Source organism: Plectropomus leopardus, chromosome 1 (genome assembly GCF_026936395.1).
Source record: "Plectropomus leopardus strain MGB_pleo_1.0 chromosome 1, ASM2693639v1, whole genome shotgun sequence".
Lineage (NCBI taxonomy): Eukaryota > Metazoa > Chordata > Actinopteri > Perciformes > Serranidae > Plectropomus > Plectropomus leopardus.
The window spans coordinates 12,107,342-12,133,737 of NC_142176.1; the positions used below are offsets into that span (position 1 = coordinate 12,107,342).

Below are 26,396 nucleotides of genomic sequence, written 5' to 3' on the forward strand. Positions count from 1 at the left end.
TCGGTTATTGCCCAAATGAGGCGTTATATATTGACACATAAGATATCGGCAAAAAATCGAATATCATGCAAAGAGCCAGGCTAGCTGTTTTTCTGTGTCCAGTCTTTATGCAAAGCTAAGCGAACTACCTGTTGGCTGTGGCCTCATGTTTAACAGAAAGACATGAGAGTGGTATCAATTTTCTCATGAGATTTTATATAAGACCAGAAAAAAAGCAAATTTCCCAAAATGATACTCCTTTAAGACAAACTAAAAGTGACTGGATAAGCAACAAAGAACTGGCACATGTTGTGCTTCCATTTCTCCCTCTGCTTCTTCCTCGTGGTTTCCTTAAGTCTCTAATTTTTCACTACATTTGTCTTCTGTGTATATGTGTGTGTGTGTGTGTGTGTGTGTTAACTCTTAGATGTCCGTGTGAACTACTGCTATACCAAGTTTGAAAATGGCCGCTGCCAAGCTCCAAGGCCTCAGAACACTTCCAAGGCAGAGTGCTGCTGCACAGGGATGCCAGGTCAAGGCTGGGGAGACCCCTGTGAAATCTGCCCCACCAGCGGAGAGGGTGCGTGCACTTTTACACACACATGTAGGAAAACACAAAATGCATGAAATGATGTGTGTCATCTAATGGTATTCATGACTTCTCACATCTTATGGTTCCAGAGGCTTATCCCACTCTCTGTCCTGATTTGGGATACACACGGGGAGATGACGGCCCAAAAGGTATGTGTGTTATTAACACTAAATCTTCACTGTCCTGCATCTCTATTGTTGTTGTGGAAAGCAATTCATTTGACGTTGATGTTTTTTAATGCAGATATTGATGAATGCCTCAATGACCCTTGCATCAATGGCCAGTGCATCAACATAGACGGCTCTTTCCGCTGTGAATGTCCCATGGGATATCGTCTGGACTATAGTAAATTCAAGTGTGAAGGCCAGTTTACTCTTTATCTTCTCTTTTCTCTCTCCTTCTCTGTCATACTCTCACAGACTGTGTTTACATGCACAAAATATTTAGGTTTTTGCCCCTATTCTGAAAATGACAATATTCCTACTAAGCTGTTTACATGGCTAAATAAAAATTCCACTAATATTCTTGTTTACATACAGTCATGCATACTCCAATTAAAGTGCCTTAACACATCATTTATTATGTCAGAAAATGGAAACAACAAGTGGAACAGCTCACTTGTGCCAGGATTTAATTTTTTTAAATTTTTTATTAAGTTTTCTACCGGTGGCAAACTTGTTTGAACATGCGAACACGGCCCTCCTCGTTCATTCCTTCAACCATCTTCTTTTTTTTTGTCATTTACATTTTTTATTCATTTTGGCATAATTCAAAACATATTGACTTTTGTACACAAGCATAACTTATATAGATATAAACAGATCCCCAGTCAGAAACAAACACCAAAAATAAAAAATAAAACAAAATCAAACCAAAATTAGGCAAGTTAAACCAGAAAACAACCACACAAGCAAACAAAACAAAAAAAAAACACCCATCTTAACAAGCAGCCACAGAAATGTGAACTTTTCCTTTGAGCATGCATCTCAGCCCCACAACCTTGCAGACTGTTTGTGAGTTTGTTTGTATACAACAACGCACAGAGCTTATTCGCACAGATTCGCATAACGCGCAGAGCATGGTTGGAGAGCATATTCTGAATGTGCTCCACACAAACTCCTAAAAGCAGAAGACTATCAGCATGACCCACAATGCTTAATCAGAAAATGCTACAAATTGTTATAAGTGCCATTTTATAATTTCTGTGTCTGTGTGCACCCAAGAGCCACCTATGGTCTTTATGACGTAAATGTTGTCATCCACCAATATCCTCCGCTATGTTCTGCACACACCCCTATGCAGGCGTTCACGTGCAGCCCATTTTTTTGTGATTTTGCAGACTGTACCCATATAAAGGGCAACTGTGCCTGCTCCACTCTCTTGTTTCAAACTCCAGTCCAGTTTAAAACACTGCAGTCGAGCCAGCCACCTCACTATGCTGATCTTAGTTTTAAATTGTATATACAGTAAACCCAGCTGCATCTATTCAGTTTCTTTTTTTTCCCACTTAAATCTTCATTAACACATATATTTCTGACATCGACATGTCAGTTGCAACAGAATAACAAACCAAAAGACAAAAGCTAACAAAACAAAAACTGCTTTGGTGCATATATGTTTTTACATCCTTAAAGAGCAGTGTATCTATTGATTATTGTTACATTCCAGGGTCATCTTTTTAGTTTCACCCAATGTTGGCAGTAGGAGGACGGTAAGTTCACCTCCCAGCCCTCCTGTTTGCAATATTGTGAATCCTAGATAGGAAGGAATAACCTACACCACTCTCCCTATAATTGGCTATGACTTGTTGCCTTTGTTGGTTATATTGGTTAGGTTTAGGCAAGAGCAGTAGGATTGGTTTGGATTACGGTAAGAGTGTCAGGGTGAGCCAGTCAGAAGTAGAGCAAGGTGGGCCATTCCTTCGCTATCCCAGGTAAGGCAAATTTGCCTTTGCCTTTAGTTTTGCCTCAGTTTTACTATGAGTAAAGTGCGTATCTGTGGTAGTGCGTATCTGTGGGAGCACAGTTGTCTGTTGAAGTTCAGTGCTTTTTACATTACCTGCATCACATTCAATATATTGTCATATTCTAAAAAAATATTTGAGTATCAGTGTGCATGTAAATAGAACCGCTGATTTATTCTAATGAATAATCCAACACTAATTTGCTTAATGGGGTTTATTCTTCAATACAGACACTAATGAGTGTGAGATTGGCAATCCCTGTGGCAACGGCACATGCACTAACGTCATCGGTGGCTTCGAATGTGCATGTGATGACGGCTTTGAGCCTGGGCCGATGATGACCTGTGAAGGTACGTCAAATTATGTCTGCACTCTCACTACAATCATGCAGTCTTTATTGTCCCTTAATGCAACATGTTGCCTTCTGTTCTTTGTCTAGACATCAACGAGTGCTCCCAGAATCCTCTACTGTGTGCCTTCCGTTGTGTTAATGTGGTGGGCTCGTACGAGTGTAAATGTCCCACCGGCTATGTGCTGCGCGAGGACAGGAGGATGTGTAAAGGTACTGCAGCCAAATGACTCACTCGTAACACTCCGCTCTCTCAGTCGTGGTCCATTAAGTGGAAAGTGTTGGTTGAAAATAAACGAAGTACCTCATAGAGACAATTTGGCCCCATCCATAAAGTTACATAACGCACTATCTCTGTGAAATCCTCAAGAGTTCTCTGTCTCGGACGAACTTAAAACAATCTTTGGAAACTGTAGCCGGCCGAGTCACTGTTTACACCTCCGTTCTCTCAGATAGCTCGTGCACCATGGCAACGGTTGTATTTGGAGGGAAGCGTTGAGACAGGAGGAACTTGTCAGTGTCTATCGCGTCACTGTTTACATTAGATCTCCAAACAGACCACCAGCCCTCCCACTGCACGCCTGTTAGCGCTACAGAGCTTTGTGTTGGATTAGGCGGTTGCATTAAACTCTGGAGGGCTGCAGTGTGTCTGTGTTACATCACTGGTGTCATTGCAGCCTGAACACACACGTGTATCACACATATATTTCTTCATATTTGTGCAGCCTCTTACTCTTAGCATACTGTTTATTTTCCAGACCAGAATGAGTGTGAAGACGGTGTTGATGACTGTGCCAGCAGAGGAATGACCTGCAAGAACCTGATTGGTACATACATGTGCATCTGTTCCCCTGGATACACACGGCAACCCGGCGGAGACGGTTGCATGGGTGAGATAATCATAGTGCAAGAAATAATGAACCATCACTTTTGTTTATGGCCTTAGATCTTGGCTGCACTTTGCATGGAATAAATCATTTTTGTTACTCATCGACTTTTGTGTAACAATTTATAAAGCTAGTTATGTAGTTTGGATTTAATCTTGGGAGTTGTTAACCCCCTCTCATGCTGTCTTTGTAATTGGTGGAGATGTCATAAAATGGAGCCATCAGAGACAAATCAAGTTCTGGAGGACACAATAAAAATCAAATACAAACGAGCAATCAGCCTCTTCAGTCAATAAAATATAATCAAACATCAGGGTTCACTTTTAAAAACCCATAATGGTGAATATTCAAATTTTTGACCAAGTATTTAGTCTATTTTTTAAATCCTCCCTTTGCCAATAAGTTGTTATTTAAACCACAAGAAACCAACACAATTAAAAGAATGTATTACTTTATATATGCAGGTATTCATAACACAGAATAAAATTAGAATAAACCCTGTCAAAGGCCTAAAGAGTATGCAATTAGCTTCCACTGTAGCTTAATTTAACAAAGTCTGACATAAAACAAAATCTTGTGTAACAAATATGTCTATTATAATCCTAATGTTGTGTGTGTGTGTGTTAGATCTGAATGAATGTACAGCCAAACCAGGTATCTGTAAGAACGGCCGCTGTGAGAACACAGTTGGAAGCTACCGCTGCAGATGTGACCAAGGATTCATCGCTAACCCGACACAAACTGAATGTATCGGTACGTACATTGTTGGCAATGTTCTTGTTTCTCTAACAGAATGTTTGTTTTCACAGTGGTCAAAATTATGGTGCTTTCACTCTTATTTTTCAGTTTAGTGTCCGTTTAAAAAAAAAAAAAATCAAGATCTGTTGTGTCCTCATGGCATCTTTAATTTGGCTTATCCTCATTTGTTAAGAAGGGGCTTCTAGTGTTAAGTCAGCTTGTAGGAACTTAAGCCGTAAAGATGAATGTTAAATATGGAAATTCAAAACTGTAACACTATGTATGACAGAAAATAAGGATAAGTATAAGAGGTCCTTTTTCAATTTATTAAACAAGATTCAACCACTGAGACTTGATGAACATCAAAATATATATTTCTCCTTATCTCGAAATCACCCACAATTTTATTATTTTAGAATCTAACATAGCCAAATGCTTTTTATCCAGGAGGATAAAAACGTACTGATTTTATGGGATTTATATTTATATAGAGATGTTTTATGCTATCGAATATTGGCTAATAAAGTGAAAAAGTCATATTTCATTTCAATGAAGACTGAAACATTCCATGACGCTGTCTCGTTAAAAACCATCCGTCTGTTACTGTCAAGATAGAGGCAAGGAAGTCCTTTCAGAGCCTTCCTCCCTAATCTAAATATATACTCCTGGACAGACATGATGTGCTGAACTCAGTGAGAAACCCCACCAGGGAGAGATTTCATTAGTTCTGTGGTCCTATGGCTATCTTCCTCCTTACAGACAGTAGTGATAGAGCAGTGTGGGTTATCTGTTTGCGTCTGGTTCTCTGAGACTGGGTCCTGTCTGGGTGGTTTGGTCTGCTTTCCTCGGGTCCACCACTTTGTTTGTCTGTCTGTCTGTTTGTCTCACTCTCGTGTTACCTTTTTCTGTATCTCCCACCCTCCAGATAACCGCGAAGGCTTCTGTTTCACTGAAGTTCTGACCACTCTGTGTCAGATGACTTCTAGTAACAGGAACATGGTGACCAAGTCAGAGTGTTGCTGTAATGGAGGCAGAGGCTGGGGCACCAACTGTGAGCTCTGCCCGCTGCCCGGGACCACGCAGTACAAGAAGATGTGTCCTCTGGGACCTGGGTTCACCACTGATGGCAAAGGTATCTTACTGTTGCAGAGGTGTATATTAAAGAAATACTTGACCCTCATAGTGACCATTTGTATATCAATAACTTATGTTATGATAAATTGTGATGAAAACAAAGAATCTAAAAACAGAGGAAAAATATTGCTAAATTGAAGCCATAGGGGTCAGCTTTTAACTACAATATAAACTTTAACACAACTGGTGCAGTGTAATCCAAGTCTCATTTATCCAGTCTTTTTTTTTTAATTCTCTTTTTATTTAGTTTTGACAAGATTCAAAGAGATAGTCCTTATACGGCTTAATAGCCTTAACTCTCCAAACCTTCTGTAAATTACAGATACATCAGGAGATACTACAAAAAAGAATTTAAATAAAAAATACTGAAGCCAAAAAGGACCAGTAAAGTAATCTACAGTACAGATATAGATTTTTTTTAAAACAAAACAAAAAACAAACTTCATAAATAAAACCAAGATGTTGTGGTTTGTCTTCATGCTACTTTAGTCAGTTTGCAAACAAGTATGTGAGAACCTTAAATTAGATTAATTTTTTTTTTTTAAATAAATACAAAATAAACTAAAATAAATCTGTTTTAAACAAATGATGAACGTCACAGGTGTTATGCACTCCATCCAATTTTCCCATCTTTTTAAGAACTTATCCTGTTGCAGTCTAATTGTAAAAGTAATCCTTTCCATCTTAAATATGTCATACAGTATGTAATGTTAGTCCAGTTATCCACTGTGGGAATTGCTGGTTTTAGCCACTCTCCTGCAGGCAGCGCTTAGATATATCTTATCATCAGAGGTCACATTGTCAATATGCTCGGCATCCAAATATAGGGTCTGTAGTTTAAATGTCCAGCCAGAAAAGTCTCTGCAAAACTGTGTGAACATCCTGCCGGAAAGGAATTAGTAAGAGAGAAGACCAGAATATGTAATAGTGATTGGCATCTGAGAGCCATTTGGTATAGCAACCGAGTCATTTATCCAGCCTTATGCTCAGTACTTCCCAAACACACAGCCCTTTCCAACAGGGAACTGAACTGGACATTATTTATCTATATTCTCTTCAAAGCCAGATAAAAATAACAATTTTAACTTACTGAACACAGGAGATGCTGGTCTACCACTGCCCCTATCAGTTAAGTAGTTAGTTTAATTGTGTGGATTTTTGATATTTCATAGTTTCAGCGTTCAGCTCATAGTTTTACTGTTGTGAAATGCGGCCCTCATGACATAAATTCATCCAGAATTTCCTTTGTTTTTGGATTCTCCGTTCACTGAAAGCATGCAAGGAAAATAGTTTTGTCTAGAAATAAATGTAAAATGGGATTAGCAATTGATATAAAAATTTTCACTTTGGGAGTGAAGTATAAACAGGGTTCTCACAGATCCTTGAAAAAAAAATTAAAAGGTATTCAATTCCTTCACCTATAAATGAGGCCTTAATTGGTATTAAAATGTTGTAAATTCGTCTTTCAGAAGTCTTCAAAATGCTAAGTCATTGGAAGTAGCATATTTAAAAATCACTTTTTCTGACGTTGCTTTGCATAATCTCAGCAATTGGTATTATCCATTTTTTAAAGGTAATTTGCCGAATTCAACGTCACACAGATCAGGACAGGGAAGCCATCAACACCCATATACCATTACAACATCCAATCCAAAGAAAAATGCCTTTTTGAAGAAATAAACACACATGTGATAACATATGTTCACTTTTTTGCTTGTGTTTCACTCTAGACAGTTTTTAAAAAATTCAGCATTTGACACAGATCATCTAACTGGATCAATACAGTCATGTTTTATATTTAAGTAAACATTTGGGCAAAATTGTTCCTGACTCGAAGTAATTGATATCACTTCATGTTTCTTTCTTCAGTTTGGCTTATTGTAAAATTTGTCTTAAATTCCATTTCGAGTGGCATTAAAAAAAGTCCTAAAAGTCTTAAATCTAACTTTCCTCATGCTGTAGGAACTCTGGTTAAAAATCCCTGTGAACTGAGAATCCCTGTCGATCTTTCTCTGACCGTGTTTGGATAAAAATTGTTGTTTTTCATGAATTGAGCTAACATGAGGTGGGGGGGGCAAAACTATATATTAAATCTAAAATTATTAAAATGGCCATACTGGCAGTGTTGAATGATTCAGCCCCGAAGCCATTAGCACTTTACATGTTTAATTCTTACAACCTGCTGAGCAACCACTGGTTTCTCTTCATTTCAGTAACTTTCAGTAAAAAGCTGGAATCATTTTGAAAACCTGTCTTTGTTTTCATGGAAGCTGCAACATCCAAGATTTAAAACTGGCCGGAAAGCATTGCATTTATTAGCTATGATATCAGCAAATCAAACCCTGAGGACATCAAGCAAACAGTCATAAAATTTGATCTTTTTTTGCATAAAATAACAAGAGGCAATGTTTTTAAAATGGTTTCTGCTCATAAGGCGCCTCAACATTATTTACTCCATACGTTGAATGAATACTGACATCCAAGCAAGTACTCAAGTACTCATACCCATTTCTAGTAAAGCTATGGTTGATTCCAAGATGAGACTGAGACCTGCAGAAAGTGGTCCTGAGACAAAGACAGATCTGGACTACCATACCAATGTCTGATATTCACTTTTAAAATCCAGTTCTGGGTAAAATGATTTGCTGAAAGGAACCCAGACTTTGAGCATACATTGTTATTCTCACTCAAGCATTTGAGTGGTTAATGCGGAAATTACTTTTCTTGTTTCCGTCCAGATATCGATGAGTGTCGTGTGATGGGCAACTTGTGCAAGAATGGTCAGTGTATTAACAGTCTGGGCTCCTACCGCTGCACCTGCAATCCTGGCTACACTCATGACATCAGTAACACACAGTGTGTGGGTAAGGTTTAACTTCAACTCAAGCACTTACACTTTATGGACTCCTTTCCTACCATGCCTACCTCCCATTTTCATTCCTGCTGTCTAGTAAAGAACCCAAACTACGTGGGTGGACTGCCCACACACTCCCCTTAAAAATGCAGCCAAAGTCTGTCTGTCTCATCATCTTCCCTTTTGGAATTTATTGCTACAGGATCAAACTCTCTCTCTCGCTGTCTTACCATCACCCTCTCCTTCTCCGTCTAGATGTTGATGAGTGCATACAGGCACCAAAGCCTTGTAACTTCATCTGTAAGAACACAGAGGGAAGCTACCTCTGCTCCTGCCCCCGTGGATACGTCATGCAAGAAGATGGAAAGAGCTGCAGAGGTGACTCACACACACACACACACACACACACACACTCACCGCAAAACATAACCTCTACATAGTCAAGAGTAGCCCGTGTTAAAGGTGAAGTGTGTACAAGTCAGAGGGATTTAGTGGTATCTAGCCGCAGGTGGGTTTCCATTACAGATTTGCACAAAACTTAAGCGATATTTTCGAAATATCGATAAAAAACAAAATGACGAGATGTATGTGTTTCCATTGAGTGATGTAATGTGTCTTCTCCTCTTGCGATAATATTCCAAGAAGCATAGCGATGGATGTTCAAAACATTAGCACGTTTATTTCTACTGCAGTCACCGCATGAGCCGTCGTTATTTCTGATTGAAGGTGACATAGGTGTGTCATAGGGGCGATAATGGAAAGGCAAGCCCCTAATGTGGGATCGGCCACGTATGAGGGATTTCTGGGAGGTGATAGTACACGATTTCACATCGGAACTGTGAACTCAAATATTCCGGATGATTCGGCTCAACTTTTGAAGAGTTATGTGATTCAGTAACACCTCTTTTAGTGCCTGCCGCATCATGCCTGAGGGAGCCAGTTCCTGCCGACAAAAATATAGTCGAAGCGCCACGTTACCTATAAAAGCGAAAAAAGTGTTTCCATTGCAGTTTTGCAAAATGTGGCTTTTTCAAACTGCCTGAAATACCACCTCATGTGCGTTTAAAAACTTTTTTGCGATGAATGGGATTTTTTTTTTCGAAATTGACATGTTTCCATTAGGCGTATTTTATATTTGCAGTTTCAGTTTGCTCATTTTGAGTGTTAATGTAAACATGCCTACTGAAGATTATATTGTAACCAGCTGAAACTTCTCCAGGTTTTATTTCCTTCAGTGTTGAATCATCTTCAGAGATCTCTTCCTCTTAAAAACAGAGACCAGGTGATTAAAAACTGTAAAAGCACAGAATAAAACAGTTTTGTGTTGCAAATCAGTATTTTTATTTCGCTCGTTGCAGACGGCACGCAAGTCAGGGACCTGCTAATGTGTGATCACCTTAGTTCTGGTCTGGACTTTCAGGGTTTTTCTACCAGGAGCCAACTCCGCAAAGGTTTCCTCCTCTTTATGATAACTTTAGACCCAAACATTTAGGAGATTTTTGCCAGAAGCAAAATCTCTTTATGGGTCTCTTTCTCTCTAAAACAGAGGGCCTGGTGATTTAAACTTGTTAAAATGCTTAATAAAGCAGTATTACGTTTTTTAAAAAAAAAGTCACGCTCCATATCTGGGACTTCAGGATCTCCGTAGATGGCGACCTGCTCCCTGTGTGAATGTAAACAGCTCACTCTAAGATAACAAAATCACAATGATTCTTATTTTAAGGTGATTATACACTAAGGAAAACATATTATATTCAGTTTCTGCCAATATATCCAACTAAATCCCACATACTGAACATTTAAGCCCAGAGCTACTCAGATCACTTGAGTTCAGTGACATACTTTTGGAAAGAGGTGCTCTTGAAGCGACTGGCAGCAGGTACTTTACTCTAAGACAAATTCCCCCTCTGGGACATATAGCTGAAGTTCTTGCTTGACTTAGTTTCCAGGTTAGAGACACTGTAGTGCTGAGTGGGCTGGGCCCTCTGCCAGTGTTCTGCTCACTGTCCCAAGATGCTCCATTTGGACCAGTGTGTCCACGTACACGTTCATGAGCATGTACCCTACATCCAGAGCCGGTGACACAGAGCATCTGGCAGTGTCTCTGTTTATCAGGCTTGTTTGTGAGTCTAAACAAATGTGCTCGTGGTGTTCAGTCTTTTTGGGTCCTCTTTTCATCTTTATTTACCATAGATTTAGTTTCCCCCTCTGCAGTCCCCCTCAGTGTTTCCGGTGTCTGGTTCATTTGCAGTTCATTTGTAGGTCAGTGACTGTAGAAGGACTGGAATTTGACTCGCAGAAAAGAGCAGCACAGAAGACCACGCAGCGATCTGACGCTGCTCCAACCACAGGATCTTGAAAAAAAAACTACTCAAACTACTAAAGCAGTTTTAACTCTTCTGTCAGATTTATAGCTGGTTGTATTTTATACATCTTTTCTCCTCTTTTTCCAGATCTGGATGAGTGTTCGACCAAACAGCACAACTGTCAATTCTTATGTGTTAACACCATCGGTGGGTTCACCTGCAAATGTCCACCTGGCTTCACTCAGCATCACACTGCCTGCATTGGTAAATATGACACTCACAGAGTACGGAACACTACACACATCCAAATATTTTGTAGTTAGAAATGCTCTTAATGCAACTTTGTGTTTATTCCCAAAACACTTAAACTAGTTCAGCCTCCGCTGCTATGTGGTGTCAAATGCACACACAATATGTCCTCCCACAGTGTCATTTCATATCGTATTTTCCAGCTCATAAAAGACCTCTGAACCACCCTGTTGTCCAGCTTTTACTAACTCTCATTCAGAGTTAATGGACTCCGGCTGATATCACACTGATCTTATTAGGCTGGACTGGGTCGGAGTCGTGGCAGCTTAGCAATGCTTTGTTTTGGAACTTTGCAGCGCATTGCCATGACTACCACAAGCTTTTTTTTTCCAGACCATAAAGCAGCTCCCATGACCTCACATCAAATCAGGGACAGGGAACCCTCACTTTTGACTATAGGAATAACCCCAGGCAACTAATGACGTGGATTAGGTGTGGACCTGTTATTAATGTATGGAGGTTGGAGAAACAAGGGTGTGACATGAAACAACACATACCTCAGTAACTATTGATGACATAGGACTCTGAAACTCCTTCATGGTAGGTGCTCATTGGTCCAAAACATTGTTCCTGATCAAAACATTTTTCCAGAGATATTGTAAATACTGTTTTAGAGCTACATTCACACTAATACATCTTCATTTTAAAACAGCATTTTCAAATAACAAACATCCCAACAAAACTGTTTAAGAAATAATCTCTGTCCATACTCCAAGTCTGAAAACACATCACATGACCATTTATATGTAATGGACATGCGTGTGCCTATGTAAACAGGAAGCATGTTTTCTATGGTTGGTTGCTTAGTTACAGAAAATAGCCTACAACGGAGAAAAAGCGAGACCAGAAATGTATTTGCTTGGACTGATGACAAAGTGGAACTGTTTTTGAAGGTAACGTGTACCACACGGGCATGCAGTGGAAACCAGATTGGGAGTTGTTTCCAACCAAATCTCAAAGTCACACCAACACCAACATCCCAAAGAGCTACTGGATGAGTGAGAAGCTCATTAGAAGGCCATGTTTGACATGCTTTAATCTTTGTTTTAAGCCAGCGCAAAGATAGTGCTATTAGAAAGCATGCCAAGGCGTGATTCAAGGCTGATCCGGGCAAGTTTTCTCTCATATCTTGCCTTAGGGTCCCCAGAACAGGCTTCAAAATAATCGAACACCATGGCCTCATTATTCTTTAATCAAAATTTCAAGGTTGTAAAATTAACCAGAAAGAGTGAAAAAACTGCTCTCAAGATTGTGCAGTGTACAAACCACAGAATACACCCCACTTTTTCCCCAAACAAAATTGCCAGCAACCTCACTTGATGTCACTTTGAGTTCATTAGTACAGTGATATATGTTAGAGTGGTGGGAGCATTTTTCATTACTGGAGGAAGCAATAGAAAAGGAGTGCCCACACAAGAAGGAAATCACAAAAGTATGAAGGATGTTCGGGCTTGACACGCTGTGACTGATAAGACCCCTTTGATGAGTGAACGTGGGTGTCTGCATCATCTTTTTCAAAAGTCTCAGTTTCCGCCCGTCCAGACTAAAACAAAACTCCTGAGTTTACAAACAAAAAGGGGTTAGCGGCGTTTTAACCATTTTTAGGGGTTCAAATACATCAGAGTAGTGTGGATGCACTGCATAAATGTGTCAATAGCTCTACGTTTGAAAACAAAAATGTAGGCATGGATGCAGCTTTAAACCTAGTCCACATGGACACGGGTATTTTTGTAAATGTAGCCTTTTTTCATGTATTTTGGCCTTCTGTTCACATGCACTCTTTAGGTCACAACTTTTGTCTTGTAGTGGCAAAGTGTGAGCTGTTATCTTTTTTGTGAGGCAGCATTTTGCGCAGTGGTGGACGTGATTAAAACAGTGCTGGTTCTAACCTTGCTTACAGAGCTTTTTACATGTTTACACATAAAAGTACAGTTACCTCTCCAATATATTGAGGAGCAGACGCTTCAGAATTTACTACAGAGGTTACTGCTCCAGGTAGCCTTCCAGTAATAGTTTTTTTTCAGGCTGCTGATTGGCCACCATCACATCTTCATTGCGTGGATTTAAGGTTACAGTTATATAACCCCCGCCTGTGAGTTTGGCAGGCTCTTGACAGCACCTTAGTTGTGTTTTTGCTTTTTCATTTTGTCTGAGATATATTTTTTTAACAGTTTGATGGTATGGGATTTTTTTAAAAGAAGGAAGGAGGTAAAAATCCTGTTTCCAAAAATACCCGTGTCTGTATGGACTAGAACTCAGTGTCTCATTCCATCCCATACGTCTGTTCCTTTACGCTGCTGCAAACACGCGTGTCCTTATCCAATATAAAAATGTTTAGGTATCAGTTTGTCAGTCACGCTGACTGGTGATGATGTGATGCTCCATTAAAGTCTGTGTAAAGTGAATTCAGAGATTTGTTTCAAAACACATTATAAATGTTGGAAACTGGTTGTTGAATAATTTTACAAAGACCCTTTACTGTATAGTACTGAATTGTGGAGTTAGACGGTGGACTGTTTTTTCTCCATTTTCCTGTTTTAAGATTTTTTGGGCATGCCTAAAACCATAGCTTGATGATGCATTGAAGCTATACTCAACATAACCTCACCCCTGACAGTGTAGCTGTATAAAAATGAGAAGTATCATTAGAATATTCATTCCTATGAGAGCTGCTCAATGGTGCATGAAGCAGAAAAATCTCTTTTTGATGCTCACAAAAAATAATTTACTGATATACAGACTTCTCTTTCCCCATGTTAGCAAATAGGAAAAGTCTTTCTGGGCCAGTGTGCATAACATGACTGACTCAAACGGTGTAATTCCACTTTCGACCACTATGTGAATTTTGCATCAACGCATGGCGCACTTCCTGGGGGCTTGGCATAGTCCCATGATCCGATTTTTAATCAGGTGTTTAATAACACATCTTTTTGTGATGTGACAAACTCAGAACACATTTTTATTATTACTTTACACAGACTTTAAAGAAATACTTGTTTGAAATCTGTATTTGGATTGGCAGGCAGTGCTTAGACCGTCTATGCTTTTAAGCACTTCAATATGTCCCACATGTTGACTGTTCAGCAAACAAAGATCTAAAGCTGGGAACACGTGAGAAGACTGTGAAAACACCTGCGATCACACATTAAACAACTGACACTTCCAGATTACAGCCCTCTCCACTTTCATCTTAGTCGCTAAATAGTTTAAACTGCATGATTGGGTTCAGGTTTAGAGTCAACACATGTTTGTGATGTTTGAAAAAATAATCTTAACTCAAGACTCACTCACTTCCTTTTTTTTGGTTTTTGATAAAAGCTTGGATGTTGTGTTTGGATTATTTCGTCAAGCTGTTATTCCCAAGGTCAAGAATGAACTTTCACACTCAGATGTTTGTGATTACCTCTTCTGGTCTGAGATCAAATCAGTAGGTGAGAGACTGTATTCCTAAACCCCTGCAGACTGTGAGATCATTCACACCAACAGTCCATGGTGGACTATTTTTTGGAACCAGTGTCGGTTCTCCATGAATTTTAAAATGACTCTGCAAATCCAAATCAGGGTTATAATCAGCCTTTGTATCATGTTTCCTATTTTACCCTTGTCTGAACTCTCCCTTCGCTCTGTGCAGACAACAATGAATGTGCAACAGACCCCAATCTGTGCGGCTCCAACGGTGCCTGCCAAAACACTCCAGGGAGCTTCAGTTGCGAGTGCCAGCGGGGATTCTCATTAGATCCCAGTGGACAATCCTGTGAAGGTCTGACAACAATTAATACCCACCTAAATATCAGCTGATTCATTATGGAGAAAAGGGCTCTTATTGTAGTTTTGTTGCGTGTTTGTCCGTCACAGACATGGATGAGTGTGACGGTAACCACAGGTGTCAGCATGGCTGTCAGAACCTGGTGGGTGGATACAGGTGCAGCTGTCCACAGGGCTACCTCCAGCACTACCAGTGGAACCAGTGTGTGGGTGAGTTAGACCGCTGCTCTTTTTATCAGCAAATATTAAAATTCTTTCCTTTTGGACATCCTGATGACTCGGTTGCCAAACTATGTACCAAGCAGCCTTGATGTTCTGGACTACAGCCCGGCCTGGAGCCTTTTTAAAACAAGTCATCCATCCTTCACCTCTTTCCTGCCACGCTAAAAATATAAATACGCCAACAATGTTTTTCCTTTTCTTCTGGAAGTTCAACCCTTTCCATTGTGGTAAGGTCATGAGAAAAGGAAATTATGTTAAAAATACATGCTCAATATCCTACTAACAACCCCAAAAGAGATAAATTATGTTTGCACACTTAAAGGTCCAGTGCGTAGGATTTAGGGGGATATGCTGACAGAAACAGAATATAATACAATAAGTATGTTTTCCTTCAGTGCATAATTATCTGAAAATAAGAATTTTTGTTGTTGGAGTAAGCTGTAGAAAGTGGGTCCTCATTCACAGAGTCTGCAATGTTGCACTGCCGTGTTTCTACAGTAGCCCAGAACGGACAAACCAAACACTGGCTCTAGACAGGGTCATTCACGTTTCACATTAGCCACAGTAGTTCATAGCCCCTCCGCGATGAGCTGAACAGTGTAAAAAAAAAATGTTTTTTTAAATGTGACACTGCTTTATTCTGTGTCTTTACCAGTTTAAATCACCGTGTTCATTTGTTTTGGAGAGGAAGACACCTCTGTGGATAGTTCAGCTCCTGGTTAAAACCTCCAAAACATCTGGATCTTAAATTGTCAGAGAAAAAATTGACGGAAAAATAATCGGTTTTAATCACCTGGTGCGTTTGCTTTGGAGAGGAAGAGATGTCTGCAGATGATTCAGCTTTGGGTAAAAACCTCCGAAACAGTGAACACTGAAGGAATTCTGACCCGGAAAAGTGCCAACTGGTTGCAATATGCAGTCCTCACCTGTAGATGCCACTAAATTTAACACACTGGACGTTTAATTCATTTTGAAAAATAATAATTGAGGTTGACAAAAGAGACACTGAGAGGCTTATGGAAATGTCTTACTCTAAAGGGACAAAGAGACCTATTGAAGAAGGGACACAAAAACAAATGAAAAAAGAGCAGGATGGTAAAAATTTGTAAAGACATAAATTCATTAGAAATATTTCAGGCATAGAACTAGGTAATTGTGTGTGGTACAGTGTGCTTCAGTGTATACCCCAAAATAAAGAGCTTTCGTAAATTAAACCTCTATTTTTAATTTGAATCTCTCCACATATTTGCAACGTCCATGGCAGACTTTCCCAGCATTGTTTGTGTCCTTTAACTGGAACGACCTCTTGTTTGTTTACTTCCCATCAATTTCCTGTGACCCAGATGAGAACGAGTGTCTAAACAGCCAGATCTGCGGGGGAGCGTCATGCCACAACACCCTGGGGAGCTTCCGCTGCCTCTGCCCCGCTGGCTTCGAGCAGACGGGCGGAGGCTGCACGGACGTCAACGAGTGCTCCACCAGCCACAACCCGTGCAAGTTTGGCTGCTCGAACACAGACGGGGGCTACCTTTGTGGATGTCCACCTGGATACTTCCGTGCAGGACAAGGGTACGTGAGTGAGTGAGTGACTGACTGAGTGTGAAAGCTGTCCGTAGATTATTCTTGTTGACTGATGGCTTTGTCATTTCGTTTCAGGCACTGTGTTACAGGTCTGGGCTTTACTGGTCCTGGTTCAACTGCTGAACAGGGAGGTGAGGAGGATGATAACTCTCTGTCTCCTGACGCCTGCTATGAATGTAAGATCAACGGCTATCCCAAGAAGGGACGCAAACGTCGCAGCACCAACTCAACACAGGAGGATCCTCAGGAAGACATGCAGGTAATCTGTCTGTCTGTATGCAACACGCAGGGCTGTAGCTATACTGAGGTCATGTCCTCTGTATTCTGAGGAGAATTAATATTCAACAATTACAAAGTTAAAGGAATACTTCACCCACAAATGATCATTTGTATACCCTTTGAATCTGCAACAAAAACATTTTTTTTGCATGCCTTAATGGTGAACAAAGTATCCAAAAACGGTAAAAGTCTGATTTGAAGTGTTTAACAACAGCAATACTACATTAAGACATCCATTTACAAACTCTGAAAGAACCACTGAACTATAATCCAAGTCTCAATTATCTAGTCGTATGATCAGTACTTCCTAAACACATGCATTTTCACTAAAACCTCACGTGCATATGAGTAACGCGCCTGGGCAAGTGAGTACATGTAAAGTCTGCTCGTGTATCTCACACACATACTCAGCCGTGCTACTTGTAGGTGCATGAGACTGTTTATGCTCAAGTGTTTTAAATAATATGGTTTTAGGGAAAATGTATGTGTTTGGGAAGTACTGAGCATACAACTTAGATTATACGGCACAAGATGTATGAGAGTTTGTAAACAGATTTTATACTTAGTCTTGCTATTGGTAAACCTGCTTCCTTTAAAATATCCAGAATTTTCTCAGTTTTTGGATTCTTTCTTCACCGGAGACATGCAGAAAAAAGTTTTCTTCCCGATTCAGTGTAACACAGGGTGCGTAATTGATTTCCAGATGATCATTATTTTGTGGGTGAAATATTCCTTTATACAAGGTAAGTGTTTTATAAACTGAATTCAGTTTTGAAGTCCACATTGACGAAGTGAAGCAATTCTGAACACATTGTCTTGATCAGGAATCAAATGACAGCAAAAACCTGCATGGGACTGGCATAGAGTGGACATGTCTTTAAAGGGGAGAATCATGGGTACCATGGAAGAAATTTTCATTCAGATATTCTGAGGTCAAGGGACCCCTATGAAAAGGCCATGCCATTTTTCCATCGCCAAAATTTAGCCTAAATTTGGAGCATTATTCCACCCCCATCCTGAGAAGTTTGCGTAACATCATTGGTACCACTGGATTCCTCAGGTCTTCTGGTTTCAGATTATACCAGTATTATCACGAGCTTTAAAACTCAGCCATGTACAGCCTCTTAAAGACCGGAATGTCGGCTGGCGATTAATGCGATTTAAAAAGAAAAAGTGTTAATGACGGACTTTAATTGCATTGTGATTAATGTGTCAACACTGGCAGCCCTAATTCTATTCTATTCTAAAATACTTGGACATGAGGGCACCCAGCAGCTCAATTGAGGGAGCTACGTCCTCCCTGCAGCAGCCGTGGATTGGAGTCCAGCCCCGGCCCTTTGCTGCATGTCATCCCCTCTCTCTCCACCTTTCACGCTGCCACTGTCCAATCTAATAAAGGCAAAAAAGCCCCCAAAAAAATCTTTTAAAAAAGTCACTTGGACCACATTTTCTTTCTGCAGCTGACTGAGCAGGACATGGTCAGCCTGGCCAGCGTGGACATCGAGGACACCCTGCAGTTCCACCTGAACATCAGCGACCTGAGCACCCGGGACCACATCCTCGAGTTCACCCCGGCCTTATCCACCCTCACCGACCACGTGCGCTACAGCATCGACTACGGCAACGAGGAAGGCTACTTCAAGATCAACCAGAGAGAGGGCGTCAGCTATCTGCATCTGAGCAAGAAGAAGGCCCTCCCCCCAGGGGCGTACTCCCTTCAGATCAGCAGCATGCCGCTTTACAGGAAGAAGGAGCTGGCTGAGCTGGAGGACAGACACGATAAAGACTACCTCACAGGACAGCTGGGAGAGATACTGAAGATGAGGGTGCAGATCATCCTCCATTAACCATCACAAGACTGAGACGGGCAGATGTTGCCGGTGGCTGCTAATCCAGTGTCAGGCTCACACTTTCCAAAAAAAAAGGCCAAACATCTCTGACTCTGGATCAGCGGTTAGAGGGCAACTTCTACTTGCTCCAACAGGGAGAAGGGCTCGCCACCAAAGAGACAAGAAGGGGGTGGGGGGGAGGGACTGCGTCGTTTGAATGCCAAAGATGATTCTACATATCATAGATACAATTTCTGCGGAAAGCTGAATGAGGCAGTGTGAGAGTCAGATGAAGAAGATATTGCCCCGGCACACAACTTCAGCTGTGTGTGAAGCACTATTGAGAGTGTGAACGGTTTTTAATTTTTAAATGTTGTATGATGATATGTGGAATCAGGTGCCACTTTGACGGGCATGAGGACTGCAGAAAGCTCTAAAGGCGGAGTTTTTTTAGAACTCATCTTAGGTGGAAGAAAAGGGTGAGTCCCAATAGTCTGCAATAAATTCATTTCCTCCCCTCAGGTAAATGACTTGAACAAACATGGATGCATTAAAACACACTTCTCCTTCCCCAGATATTAATTTAATGGCGTGAAGATGACAAAAAAAAAAAAAAAAAAACGATTATGAGAATGTTTAGGAGAGGAAAGGAACCCACTATGGACTATTGAGATGTAGCCATGTCTGAGCTTGAATGACTCCTACTGCATATTTAAACTATGCTTTTCCATCTTTTCCTACTGACTAGAATAATTCATATTTACTGGTGCTAGCATCACAACCACATAGACTTCTGAATGCACTGTACTACTATTCAAAAACTCAGTAGTCGACAAGATACAATCCCTTTGGTCATTCTGAAGATTCAATGTCTTTGCAACAGTAACAGCTAGCTTCATAGCCTGTCTGCTCTCCTCTATACTACATGTAAATTGTGTTTATACTGTAATAATCGATGCCACTTTTAATCTATGAAGCATTTGTAAACTAGAGGAAGCCCCTGGAATAGAGGGGTTTGTAATGGTGCTTATAATGACCAACTACTTCCTTTGTAAACTGTGTATACATACACACACACACCTGCACACACAGACACACACAAACGACACACATCAATGATGCCAAACCTGGGCCTTCATGATTATGCACTGAGGTCTTCGTGGCCACACATTCTCTCACAAATACAATCAGTGCTGCATTGCCACGGACCAGCCTGACACCAGTCTGTGTTCTCTGTTCACATCAGTGAGGGTTTAGTTGTAAATTCACAATAAAAACATATTTTTTGGTGTATATGTATTCACTGCTGTGCTTTCCCCTTTTATCCAGATTGAATGCAATGAAGCAAAACAGACAGCTGCTAGCTTCGTGTTAGAAATCCCTCTTCTTCAGTCATGTGTAACCCAAGTAAGTGCAACATGATCTGATTCTGTTTTAGCTGGTGAAACTGGCATTGTGGAACCCCAGTTATGGTGCAGACTTTCTAGACTGAGATGCATTTCTTGTCTTGCACTGCCCCCTTGTGGAGATTTGGAAGACCTCTTTCTATAATTCAGGGTTCTCGCATTCTCATGGACAAAATTTAAAAACTTAAATAACTAATAATAAATGTTTTTATGACTATTCACAACATATAACACAAACAAAACTATAGTATATTTTAACCCAAATGACAAAATTACACAGCAGCCTTCTCCAGTGTCTGGTTGGTTATGTTTACATTCATTTCAAAGACTTTTTCCCCAACAGGTCCAGATTTTTTGTTTGTAATTAGTTCAAGTTCCACACATAAAATAAATAACCACATATTCAGTTTTATTTCACAAAATGTAAACGATACATTGGCTTAGAACACATATCAGTAACAGAAACAGCATTTCAAAATAAAAGCTCTGAGCTGGAAAGTCTCTTTACTTCAAACTAAAGTGTGTTTTTTACAAACTTAAAATGTTCTTATGTCACTTGCAGTCCATTCAGAATGGACCTGCAGCCAACCAGTTGGGAACCGCTGCTTTAAAACATGGGCTGGTCAATATATTGTATTATTAAAAAAGAAAAACAAGCTTTCAGAAAGTATGAGAGAAACTGAACACTTTCTAATATTAATGTTTTCTGATTGCATTTGATATCAAACTCATTTCTGGATGTAAGTCTTAAAAAAAAAGGCAACATAAGTATATACAGGGTTCCTGCAGCTTAATCCAAGGTTGAATTAAGATTTAAAACATGACTTTTTGTCCAGTGAAAAAGTTAGATTATCTACGGCAAATGTTGAAAAAACAACCCTTCTTGGAATGGAACACATGAAAGACAATGATTGATTGATATTATCATAAAATTGCTTGGTTTACCAACAGAAGTGGGAAGTATCTGGCTTTTCTAGAGTTTTCTGGGCAATTTTGTGTTTCTCATTCTGCATGTGAGATTCCACTGCTTGGATTGTTATCATGACGAGTTTAAGAAGAGGAATTTGCTAAATTATTTAACAAAAAAATAGATGTTACCAATTATTTTTTACGGGAAAAAAAACATTAACAGCCTACTTCCCATTTCCAAGAATTGTGAAGACATTATTTTAAGTCTGTTTTATACCAATTAAACCCTTACTTTTAGATTAATGAACTCATTGCCTTTTATGACTTTGAGGATCTGTGGGAACCCTGTATATAGGCGTATGCTTAAGCCTGTCAGTACAACCTATATGTTACATTCCATGCAAGATTACTGTAAAGAAGTAATTATACACAAAATTCTAAGACTTTTCCAAAACCACTCAATGAGTTTTACTAATTCCCCCGACTTTTCGAGCCTTTCTATGACAGCGGAAACCCATGTTTATCATAAAACTCAAAACTGTTACAGCCTCCGTTAAGACACTAGACTCTCCAAAGTACAAAAAAGAAAACTTTATTAACTTTATATTTAAAATATACATCCAAAAACTCTGGTTGCTTTCAGTTGAGTCCAGTCGATCCAAACCCTCCGTCTCCACGCTCCGTCTCATCAAGAGTCTGAAAGAACACAACTGTGTTTTTATTCGGTTTAACGATTGAAAGTAATCTGATCAGATATTGCAGTAAAGCCACATATCCAACAGGGCGGAAACTATCATTTTTATTATAAAGTAAGCTATTAGTCCTTAACTCAATGAAATGTCAGAAATAATGAAAGGTGTCCTGTGTAATCCCTACAGACTGAGGTGACATCCTCAAATGGTATGTTCCAACCAACAGTCAAAAAAATACAGTTTACTATGAACAAGCTTTAAGAGGCATGAAACCAGCAAATGTTTGGCTTTAAGCTTAAAAGAATTTACCCGAATGATTATTTGATTATCAAAATGGTTACCAATTAGTTTTCTGTAAATCAACAAATTAATTAATTTACTAATAGTTGCAGCTCTAACATCTAATGGGAAATGTAACAAGCATTTTAGGACACTCAGCTGCCCGTTTTATTTGGCACATCTGGCTAAAACTAATGTACAAACTAATACGACAGTCCTGCAATAAATGCTACTGTGTGTGAAGGTTATAATGAAGGTTACTTATTGTTGAAACTGCTTGAGAAATAGTAACTGCGATCATTTTGAAGGCTGTTGAATAGCTCTGCATTATGTAGATTATTGAGCCTGTCCTTACTGATAAAAATGGGGTGAATAAACTAAAACACCTTTAACTTAAATATCTCTACAGTTTCAACAGAAAAGGGAACATTATAACCGTCGTAAAGGTATGATTCCTACAGCACTGTTGTATTAGACTGCATAAATTTTACCTTGATGTACCTAATAAACTGGCAGCAGGGTGTTTGTGTGTGTGTGTTTTACGCTCAACTTGAAGTTTACCTTTTGCTCCTCCAGCTCTGGGTAGCAGATCCTCTCACACACCAGCTGAGCAACTCTGTCGCCCTTTTTCACTGCAAAGAGGAACAGGAGCAGATGAGAGAATGTGTAAGTCACATTTGCTATATATGATACAGTGTTTTATAAAGATCCTCATATCTTCAGTCTTTATATTGAACCTATGACCTGAACAGACTGTTTTCATGACATCTAGAGAGGGTGCAATAAGCTCTGACAGGGTTTCTTCAGCTTAAGGCTCATTAGATTTAAGACTTTTTAAATACCACTTGGAATGAAATTTAAGACCAAAAATAAATATGAATTTTACTTTTTGATTTTACAATGCAAAGTAAAAAAAAATCCAATTTGAAATGTCTGAGCATTTTTACAACTATTTAAATATTTATTGAAGACATTTTAATACTAAGGCCTAATTTTTAGATTAATTAACTCAATGCTTAAAGACTTTTTAAGGATCTGCTGGAACCCCACTTAAACATATGTGTATGGCAAAATATTTGAACTGTTATCAATTCCTACTAGTTAATTTGGGGAGAAGCTTTGTGTTCCACTAAACTGAAAGACTTAATTACACAGACAGAAAGTTTCAGTATGTATGTAGTTTTAATATCAGAGATTGAGTGACCTCAACAATTCTGCGACATAGCAGATTTTTTATGATATTTATAATAATCTGATAATTACCTACAGGGACATGGGGCAGATTTAAACTCAACATAATAGGCTTTATGTCAATGACACTGTTGGCAAAGTGGATTTTTTCACTCCAGCCTTACACCATCATGCTCTTTCAGAAAAGTTCAAAAACAAGCATGAAGATTTTGGCTCTGACACTACAAATAATAAAATAAGGGGCAATAATTGCTGGTATATTTGATAAAAGGTCATGACATATTCCACTGATACCACAACTCACCATAAAATGTGTCCTTGCCAAAGTTGAAGAGCACAACTCCAACATTTCCTCTATAGTCTTCATCTACAACCCCAGCTGAGGAGAACACACGGAGGGAGACATTAGAAAAAGTAAAATGACCGTCATCACAAGGGTTAAAACATTACCTGCACACACATGGCGCATTCTCATAATAAGTAGGTCAAATAGGCGGAGACTCACCACCGACGTCAATAAAGTGCTTTGCTGCCAGTCCAGATCTTGGTGCTGATCAGGGGCAAAAAAAAATCATTATGACCATTTGTTTTCTGCAAAGTGGTAAAACATCATCCTAACTTTTAAGTACATGCATTGTGCAAAACAGGAAAACCGTGTTATGCTATTGTTGCATCAGTATGCAAAACACTCACCGACTCTCCCATAGCAGCCATGCGGAACTGCGATCTGGATGTCTGTCTTCACAACGGCTTTATCCATAGAGTCAATGGTGTAATCATATGCACTGTTTAGATTAAAAATAGAATTATGTTGTCGAGTCGTTAAAACTTCTGATAAAAACATATATGCGGTCAAAGTATTTAAAACCGTCCGTAAGCTGCACACACAAGTTATAAGTGAGCCCAAATATCATTTAAATTCAAAGTATAACCAACCTGTACAGATCATATCCCGCTGCTTTAGACGAGCCTCGGGTCGGTGTCGTGGCATGCTCAGTGAGCTTTGCAAACCTGAGGACAACTCTTTCCTCTGCAGGCTTTGTCTCTGTCCTTGCTCTTTTTGATGGAGAGATTGCAGATGCGTCTGTAACTTCTAGGACAGGCATATTGGCAAAGTTTTCGCAGTTAAAAACCGATAAAACACTAAACACTTTAAAAAAAAAAGGACTAAAGGCTAACGAGGAGTCAGACTACTGCACTGTTAAAATCCCTTCTAGCTTCTGCTGCAGTGTCTTCGCGGTCTTGCTATTTATTTGAATCGAATTTCCCGCGTTGGAAGTTGCGCCAAATTAGCTCCTCCCCAAATACACGGAACTTTGAACAAACACATTTTTATACTCCACAGACTGCAGCGACAGCCACTGCGAAAACTTATATTACTTGATAAATCGCTGTCATTAACTGCACTGAGATAGAAACATTTTAAATCAACAAGGAGGTAAGTAGCATAGAAAGCTCTGTAACTATGGCAACCCTTTCGTCACCACGTACCATCATGAAAACAAGTTCTCGCGATAAGTACCCATAGAAACACTATAACCTATAAAAGAACAATATGTGACAAAAGTAAAATAAATTATATGTATGATATGAAGCGTCACGTTACTTACGCATTGCCAGAGACTAAAGCAGAGGTAGCGTTGGTAGTGTTTAACTCGTTCAGCACACGAGAGACAAATAACGCAGCATGCTAAAGCTAAAGCGGTAACAAAATGCTAGGCAGGCTAGCAAAGCTAACGTCAACACGCACTGACGGAAAACTTATCCATGTTAGAGTCTTGCTTGCCTTTGTTTAGAAAGAGCGTCTGATTATGAATTGCCCTTCCTAAAACACGTGGAGCAGCGTAAAAAATCGCAAAACATTTCAGGTGTAGATCCGTTAGCCTTAGCAACGTTGGTGTCATTTTGGTTGCTAACGTCGTCTGATGCTAACGGCTAAACATGTCTCAGCTTCTGTCCTCTCAGCTGTTGGCAGCACCTCCTCCTCCTCCTCCTCCTCCTCCTGAAACACTGCTCCGCATTCCTCTGCAGACTGTGGCTGACTGTCATGTAAAACAGTGGCATTTTTTGGCATAGAAGAACAGAGAGGTAAATAGAAATCAAAGAAATCTATTTTATCCTTATTTCGGCATATACTTTTGCAATCTATTTTATTTAGTAGTTTGTTATGGTTGTGTAAAGGATGTGTGTAGGTCTAACTTGCTAAAACACAAAGCACCTTTTGGCTGAGATCATATGATTTTATTATTTCCTAATGTTGTTTATTAAGATCTCGATTAGCTTCTATTTTACACAGTAGCTACTCTTTCCGGGGTCTCCATTGTCTTCATTAACAATGTTTAATTTACTAGATTACATAAATATACGTTACATTCATACCGACAGTTCGACTACACACTTTACAACACCAATACAACACACAACAATCAACACAAACTCAAAGACTCTAATATATACAGTAGCTCTAAATAATGATTTATCTCTTCAGTAGTTGAGAAAATAAAGTACCTGGAAACTCAACACTATATAGCTAGCTCAAAATCGATTTCATATCTTCAAGACAATCAAAAGTATACATCATATATAGTGTACTACACTATTCCCTGTGCAAATAAATACAGTCTTAACTTTTTGTGACAACAGTAAGCAATTACATGCTTTATTAAATCAAATCTTCATTACCAATATAAATCATATACATAGAAATTGGTAATACAGACATAGAAACAAAAAAAATCAAAGCCAGGGGAAAACATTGGCTGAGATAAATCAATGTGTTTTGCAGCTTTCTTCTTCTTTTTGTTCTTTTTTTTTTTTAGTTAAAAATGGTCTTAATTTTCTGTAAAGTTTAATTTTCAAGTACTGTAAATTAAGGTTTAAAATGGCTAGATTTGTGTTTATAAATAGGCTACAATCAGCCTTCTTTGCTTAAATAATCATCAGGAGAAAATTCACGGTAAATGTTATCTGCATACATCTTTCCAGAAATTGTTAGTGTAGAGATGCTGCCAGAACAGGTATAGCATTGTTTCTGGATACTTTTTACAAATTTAACAGTTAATGTCTTATAGGATAATGACTTGTTGGATAATATCTATATATAACTTTACGTTGTTGGTAAGGAGATATTTG

The 26,396-nt window shown here is 39.3% G+C and overlaps 2 protein-coding genes across 4 annotated transcripts in view; one reads left to right on the forward strand and one right to left on the reverse strand.

Moving 5' to 3' along the window:
- The window catches only part of fbn1 (fibrillin 1), a 90,196-nt gene extending 70,110 nt beyond the window's left edge, over window positions 1-20,086 (forward strand). Inside the window, exons 50-65 of the mRNA XM_042492016.2 lie at window positions 407-559; window positions 661-720; window positions 815-934; window positions 2,765-2,884; window positions 2,974-3,096; window positions 3,642-3,773; window positions 4,398-4,523; window positions 5,434-5,640; window positions 8,381-8,506; window positions 8,752-8,874; window positions 10,950-11,066; window positions 14,743-14,871; window positions 14,967-15,086; window positions 16,442-16,667; window positions 16,755-16,938; window positions 18,419-20,086. Coding sequence (XP_042347950.1) covers window positions 407-559; window positions 661-720; window positions 815-934; window positions 2,765-2,884; window positions 2,974-3,096; window positions 3,642-3,773; window positions 4,398-4,523; window positions 5,434-5,640; window positions 8,381-8,506; window positions 8,752-8,874; window positions 10,950-11,066; window positions 14,743-14,871; window positions 14,967-15,086; window positions 16,442-16,667; window positions 16,755-16,938; window positions 18,419-18,805 — 2,453 coding nt within the window. The 3' untranslated portion in view covers window positions 18,806-20,086. The remainder of the gene's footprint in view (window positions 1-406; window positions 560-660; window positions 721-814; window positions 935-2,764; window positions 2,885-2,973; window positions 3,097-3,641; window positions 3,774-4,397; window positions 4,524-5,433; window positions 5,641-8,380; window positions 8,507-8,751; window positions 8,875-10,949; window positions 11,067-14,742; window positions 14,872-14,966; window positions 15,087-16,441; window positions 16,668-16,754; window positions 16,939-18,418) is intronic.
- A 1,592-nt stretch (window positions 20,087-21,678) lies between these two features.
- On the reverse strand, window positions 21,679-25,214 carry dut (deoxyuridine triphosphatase). Of its 3 annotated transcripts, none has more exons than XM_042492028.2 (7): window positions 25,051-25,214; window positions 24,201-24,357; window positions 23,958-24,049; window positions 23,770-23,814; window positions 23,569-23,643; window positions 22,635-22,705; window positions 21,679-21,798 (listed from the first exon to the last, which is right to left on the reverse strand). In XM_042492028.2, the coding sequence occupies exons 1-7, from the start codon at window positions 25,166-25,168 to the stop codon at window positions 21,742-21,744; spliced, it is 615 nt and encodes a 204-aa protein (XP_042347962.1). In that variant the 5' UTR covers window positions 25,169-25,214; the 3' UTR covers window positions 21,679-21,741. The 3 variants fall into 3 exon arrangements, with proteins under 3 accessions (XP_042347962.1, XP_042347977.1, XP_042347970.1); XM_042492043.2 differs by lacking the exon at window positions 25,051-25,214 and adding an exon at window positions 24,875-25,034; XM_042492036.2 differs by lacking the exon at window positions 25,051-25,214 and having other exon boundaries at window positions 24,201-24,687.
- Window positions 25,215-26,396: the final 1,182 nt, after the last annotated feature.

What these genes read in the sequence shown, in the direction of transcription:
- dut (XM_042492028.2), bottom strand. Translation starts at nt 25,168, where the DNA reads ATGACACCAACGTTGCTAAGGCTAACGGATCTACACCTGAAATGTTTT. An exon ending in TGGCTGCTATGGGAGAGTCG is followed by an intron (nt 23,815 to 23,957) that starts GTGAGTGTTTTG and finishes GCCCCTGATCAG; the next exon opens with CACCAAGATCTGGACTGGCA. An exon ending in TGGCAAGGACACATTTTATG is followed by an intron (nt 22,706 to 23,568) that starts GTGAGTTGTGGT and finishes TCCTCTTTGCAG; the next exon opens with TGAAAAAGGGCGACAGAGTT.